This window comes from Octopus bimaculoides, chromosome 2 (genome assembly GCF_001194135.2).
Source record: "Octopus bimaculoides isolate UCB-OBI-ISO-001 chromosome 2, ASM119413v2, whole genome shotgun sequence".
Classification (NCBI taxonomy): domain Eukaryota; kingdom Metazoa; phylum Mollusca; class Cephalopoda; order Octopoda; family Octopodidae; genus Octopus; species Octopus bimaculoides.
In genome coordinates, this window is record NC_068982.1 from 72,212,447 (window position 1) to 72,219,201 (window position 6,755).

Genomic DNA, 6,755 nt, shown 5'->3' on the forward strand with positions numbered 1-6,755 from the left:
GAGCGTGGCCGTTTTCGTGCGGGTGACACGTAAAAGCACCCACTACACTCTCTTAGTGGTTGGCGTTAGGAAGGGCATCCAGCTGTAGAAACTCTGCCAAATTAGATTGGAGCCTGGTGTTGCCATCCGGTTTCACCAGTCCTCAGTCAAATCGTCCAACCCATGTTAGCATGGAAAGCGGACGTTAAACGATGATGATGATATGCATTTGTGTATATGTCCATGTCTTTTCATGCCTGGCCATGGGGAAAATATTCCCTAGCTTGGAAATAGGTGAGGGGAGTGGAAACAAAATGAGCATCTGCCCTTTGAAATCCTACCTCAACAAATTGTGTCCCACCATTGCAAGTATGGAAAAGTAAATGTAAAAAGTAAAAAGGGAAACACTATGTGACAAGGTGGAAACGGTGAGAGGGTTTTGTTATTTGGGAGATAGGGTGGATGTGAAACAGTTGTGACAGCAAGAGCGAGACTTGGCTGGGTGAAGTTCAGGGAATGTGGAGCATTGTTAGATGGGAAAAGGTTCTCATTGGAAATGGAAGGAAAAGTCTATAGGAGTTGTGTGAGAGCTGCAATGCTATATGGGAGTTAGACATGGTGTCTGAGGGAAAGCAAAATGGCAATTTTGAGAAGGGCCAAGAGAGAGCAGTGGTGAGATAAATGTGTGGCGTGAGGCTATTTGATAAGAGGTGGACGAAGGACTTGATGGGGATGCTGGGGTCAGAGGAATCAGTGGAATGGCTGGCAAGGGCGAATGGAATCCAGTGGAATGGGCATGTGTTGGGGAGGGATGAGGAGCATGTTCTGAAGAGGGTGCTAGAGTTTGAGGTAAATGAACAGCGAAAGCAAGATGGACCGAGGAAAATGTGGAGAGGACAGATAGAAGAGATTGGGAGGGTTGACTTCAGAAGAGAGGACACCCGAAAATAGGCAAGATGGGGAGATGGTGTGAGGGCAGTTGCTATGGCATTGAAGTAGATCTGGCTACCCCTATTAACAGGGCAAAACCTGGATTCAAAATGATGGATGATGATGATGACAATGAAGCACATGACAACAATATCTTGAATTAAATTAGTCAAAATTGAAAATGTTTTAGAGAATTTTATTGACCAAACGCTCTTGTACATAGACTAAAGTGTGTGTGTGCGTGTGTGTATATCCATACATATATATTTGCATATATTTATATATGTAGATATTTGTATCTATATATATATATATATATATATATATATATATATATATGCACACACACATACATACATACATACATACATATATGTATATATAAAGGGAGACATATAGAGAATGGCACCACCAGAAGAATTTATAATGAAACAGTAAGCAGTGAGTATAGTTTAACAGAGGCACATCAATTAAGGAATGGTACCAAAGAGCCATTCCAAAACTTGGCAATCGTGAAGGAAAAAAAAAACAGGTGTACCTGCAAAAAAAGAAAAGAAAAAGAAAATCAATATAAAAAAAAAAAAACAGTTTGGTGAAGTATATACTCTGACATAGGAGTGTTATTTAACATCCATTTTTTCATGCTAGTAAGGGTTAGATGAGGAGTTTATTCAGAGCAGAATTTTACAGCTTTCAAAAAAATACATGCTTCTGACAAATTTATTTTTTATCAATGATCCAAGTCTATTACAAACAACTGATGTAAATATAAACTCGCTGTTGCATCCCTGGGTATATTCTTTATGGCATTCCAGTTACAAAAATACTGTTTTTTTTTCATTTACTCTTTTACTAGTTTCATTATTGCACTGTGACCCTGTTAGGGTTCCGCCTTCAAGTGTTTTAGTTGTGTCAACCTACAACCTAGCACTTGGTCTGTATTATTTTGTCAATATCTATTCAGCAAATGGTTAAGTTCACTTTATTCATTTACATTCACTTTTTTTTTTAGAGTTATTTCCCTTCAGGAACATCACTACCACCACGTCTATACATACACGCACACGGCAAACTTCTGCACAGTTCCCACCACTCAATTTCTATTCACAAGGTATTGGTCAACCCAGAACCACATGGCTGTGAAACTAACTCCTTAACCATATAGCCATGCTTGGGTACATATTGAAGCATTTTGGGATTTTATTGTTCCATTCAGCCACAGCACCTTTGTCATGAAGCCTACATTGAAACGTAAGATATTTGATAAAAAACATTAGATATTTAATTTAAATAGCACTATTTCCACCACCCAGCCTACAAGAAGAAGCCTCCATATAGTTGCTTGGTCTATCAGAAATAAGTCAGACTTCCCTCGTAAAACACTATGCTATCATGAAAAAGGAACATCACACCAGAAAGGCTCTGTGGATGATGTATTCCTAGGTATGATCATAACTCTTCCTAATCAGGAGTATGTTGTTGGCACTCCGTCGCTTACGACGTTGAGGGTTCCAGTTGATCCGATCAACGGAACAGCCTGCTCGTGAAATTAATGTGCAAGTGACTGAGCACTCCACAGACACGTGTACCCTTAATGTAGTTCAGCGTGACATAGTGTGACAAGGCTGACCCTTTGAATTACAGGCACAACAGAAACAGGAAGTAAGAGTGAGAGAAAGTTGTGGTGAAAGAGTACAGCAGGGTTCGTCACCATGCCCTGCCGGAGCCTTGTGGAGCTTTAGGTGTTTTCGCTTAATAAACACTCACAACGCCCGGTCTGGGAATCGAAACCGCAATCCTATGACTGCGAGGCCGCTGCCCTAATCACTGGGCCATTGTGCCTCCACTAATCAGGAGTAACATGGGATCTAAAGAGCAACAACAACAACAACAACAACAACGACTCACCTTGCAACAAATAACAAAACAAAATGGAACAGAAGAAGACAAATGTTATTTCAGAAGAGAAAGAATGTTTTAGATGTGTTCAATAGAGAAGAAACAACGTACATATTGATTTATTGATCTAGAATTTTTCTTCAGCATCAAGTATTTTACTCTGGTTCAGATCCTTGAAACGTTCAATGATGTTGACAATGCTATGTTCACCATGGACCTTGTTATCTCGGGTACGTACATTAGTAGTTAGATTCTGCACCTCTTTCTCACCAACAACTGAAATGAATATATTACAAATTAATGTTATTTATCATTAAAGGATAATTAATAACCCCAAACTACATTATCATAATTAAGATTAATACACCCTCAAATAATAAATGAAATCAAATTATCTATATTATAAAGGATTAATTAAATGACCTGTCAAGGCAAGTGAAATCATAGTTGTGGCTGATGCCGGTGTTACACAACTGGCACCCATGCCAGCAGCACATAAAAAGCACCCACTACACTCTTGGAGTGGTTGGAGTTAGGAAGGGCATCCAGTCATAGAATCCATGCAAATCAGATTGGAACCTGGTACAGCTCCCCAGCTGCCCAGTTTTCAGTCAAACCATCCAATCCATGCCAGCATGGAAAACAGATGTTAAATGATGATGATGATTATGTGTATTAATTGTATATTTCATCATCATCATCGTCGTTTAACGTCCGCTTTCCATGCTAGCATGGGTTGGACGATTTGACTGAGGACTGGTGAACGAGATGGCTACACCAGGCTCCAATCTGATTTGGCAGAGTTTCTACAGCTGGATGCCCTTCCCCAAGCCAACCACTCAGAGAGTGTAGTGGGTGCTTTTACATGTCACCCTTTTATTATAATTTTTTGAAGGACTACAAAGGAAAAGAAAAGGGCTCACAAATTCAAATGATTGTCCATTGACAGAAAGCTGAAAAGACTGAATATCACAGGCCAGAGGAAAATAAGACAATGGCAGTGAGCTCCAGAGAAGCAGCAGTTCAAATGAAGAAGATATTAGAATAAAAGGACGTATTCTAGAATCTTGTTGCTTAGTGTTTGACATTACGAGCTAAACCAAACAGGGTACATTATATCATCATCATCATTTAATGTCCATATTCTATGTTGGGATTAGAGTCAAACAGTTCATCAGGATGCATTAGTCAGACAACTGTGTCTATTTTGGCAAATTTTCTACAGCTTGGTGTCGTTCCTAATACCAAACCACTTTACAGAATGTACTGGGTGCAGTTTTTTTTTTCCATGGCACCAGCACTAATGAAGTCACAACATCATCATCATCATCGTCGTCGTCGTTTAACGTCCGCTTTCCATGCTAGCATGGGTTGGACGATTTGACTGAGGACTGGTGAAACCAGATGGCTACACCAGGCTCCAATCTGAATTGGCAGAGTTTCTACAGCTGGATGCCCAACGCCAACCACTCAGAGAGTGTAGTGGGTGCTTTTTACGTGCCACCGGCACAAAGGCCAGTCAGGCGGTACTGGCAATGGCCACGCTCAAAATGGTGTATTTTGTGTGCCACCCACACAAGAGCCAGTCCAGGGGCACTGGCAACGATCTCGCTCGAAAGTCCTTACACATGCCGCGGGCACAAAAGAAATTCTAACAGCTCTCAAGGTATATATTAAAAGATTAAGTATAGTGACAATTTTTACCATTAAAATCGTGTTCTGAAATCTTAGTGGAGAAATATTGGACTCATCAGTCCTGCTGATGAATTTCATAAATTTTCTTAGTCACGTTAAAAGAAAAATATCATCATCTTTTAATGTCTGTTTCCATGTTAGCATGGGTTGGATGGTTTGACAAGAGCTGGCCAGCTTGAGGGCGACCCAGGCTAAAACAAAACAAACAACAATGTCCACTTACCAAATATGAAATTATATTGAGCCAACTGAGCATTGCGGATTTTCTTGTTCATGGTAGTACCAGGATCTAAATCTACATCACATATAAACCCAGCATCATGAATTTGTTTGCTCACCTGTAAGGGATTCACAGAGAAGAGTAAAAGCTATTAAAAATCTCCATTTTACATACACAATAATGATTGCATTCATAGACACAGAATCCAATATTTTTTCTTTACTAGAATGTATACTTAATGGTATACATCTGTGTTAACTTTTAAACACCATTTGTGTTCACTTCTCTATGTCATCGTACCTAACCATTTCTGGTAACCTACTGGTTGATGAGCCTTGATTAAGAATCCTCATAACTAAATATATATATATATAAATGAGAATGAGTGCTCAACACCACACTGGTGGATAAAATTTCTTTATTTATATATTAAGGTTACCATTAGTTTCATGTTAAGAAAATATCATTATGTCTTAACAATTTTTCGAGCAGACACCATTCCTCCATGTGATCAGCTTGCTTGAAAAATTGTTAAGATATTTTCTTAACATGAAACCAATGGTAGCCTTAAACAAATATGTGCGTGTTTGTGTGTATATGTATATATACAGACACACTTGGAAATGGATGTGTCACATTCAATTCAATAATAAATAATATACATACACACTGTTGAGAAGCAATCTCTTAACCACACAACCAATTTGATACAACCCCAATAAGGTATATAAAGACCATATGATGATACAACAGGAAGAAACAAGCATCTTATGGTTGTTTTAATAGAAAAAAAAACATTATAAAACCAAACTACACTTACGAGTTGAGCATAATCATCAAATGGTGGGGCAACAGGAACAACAATGGACTGGCGTGGAGAAAGCCAGAAAGGCCTGGAGATAGAGAAATAGAGAGATTATAGAGTCATAGAGTCTGGTTATATTTAATTCACATAAACTTGTCTATTAAACAAGTCAAAGATAGAAAATTGAGATAACACACACACAATGACTTCTATAGTTTCCATCCAACAAACCTGCTCACAAGGCATTGGTTAGCCTCGGACTATAGAAGATCCTTACCCAAGGTTCCACAAAGTGAAACTGAATTTGATAGCACTTGGTTCTGAGCAAACCTCTAAACCACACAGTCATTCCTCTAGCATAGATATATATATTCAAATTTTAGATAAGCAACATCATCATGATTATCATTTAATGTCTATCTTCCATGCTGGCATGGGTTGGACGGTTTGACCAGAGCTGGTAAGCTGAGGGACTATACCAGACTCCAGTCTTATTTGGCATGATTTCTACAGCTGGATGCTCTTCCTAATGCCAACTACTCCGAGAGTGTAATCGGTGCTTTTATGTGCTAGTTGCGTGACACCAGTATCTGCCATGACTAGGATACCACTTAGCTTGATGGGTCTTGTACTCAAGTATGGCATATTATTGAAGGTCTCGGTCATTTGTCATTGTCTCCATGAGATCCAACGCCTGAAAGGTGCTTGCTATGTAACTACACATGCTGTTGGCGATTTCTTTTCCTTCTTTCGACTTTTCCCTTTCTCCTTTCTGATGAAGAGCTATGCTCAAAACATCAAACTCTTTCTTTCCCCTTAGCATCAAGCTAATACATTCCTTGTGCACATCCTCTTGTTGTCCATTAAGTTCATTATTTGTCTTAATTCTAATTGATTGTTCATTTGAATTGACTATATATATCAGGGACTGGCTGATAACACTGTGATATCCAAGGTGAATGATGAATTGTGGGATATCGAACGCCCACTGGAAAAAGATTGCACCATCAAGTTTTTAAAATTTGATGATGATGAAGGTAAAAATATCTGGTTTATTTATCTAAACAATTTCACTGTAGTCACAATATTTAACCCTTTAACATTTAAACTGGCTTTATCCAACCCAAATATTTTACCTGTTTTATGTCCAAACCAACCAGGTCTGGCCTCTTACACTTACCCTACAATGTTATTCTAAAAGTATATAGTCACATCATTGACATCTCA

At 38.8% G+C, this 6,755-nt stretch overlaps 1 protein-coding gene across 1 annotated transcript in view; it reads right to left on the minus strand.

Annotated features, from left to right (window-relative positions):
* Positions 1 to 1,089: 1,089 nt before the first annotated feature.
* Positions 1,090 to 6,755, minus strand: part of LOC106882580 (threonine--tRNA ligase 1, cytoplasmic) — a 42,172-nt gene continuing 36,506 nt past the window's right edge. The window contains exons 16-19 of the mRNA XM_052965852.1: positions 5,544 to 5,616; positions 4,727 to 4,841; positions 2,920 to 3,084; positions 1,090 to 1,447 (exon numbers count right to left, since the gene is read on the minus strand). Coding sequence (XP_052821812.1) covers positions 2,936 to 3,084; positions 4,727 to 4,841; positions 5,544 to 5,616 — 337 coding nt within the window. The 3' untranslated portion in view covers positions 1,090 to 1,447; positions 2,920 to 2,935. The remainder of the gene's footprint in view (positions 1,448 to 2,919; positions 3,085 to 4,726; positions 4,842 to 5,543; positions 5,617 to 6,755) is intronic.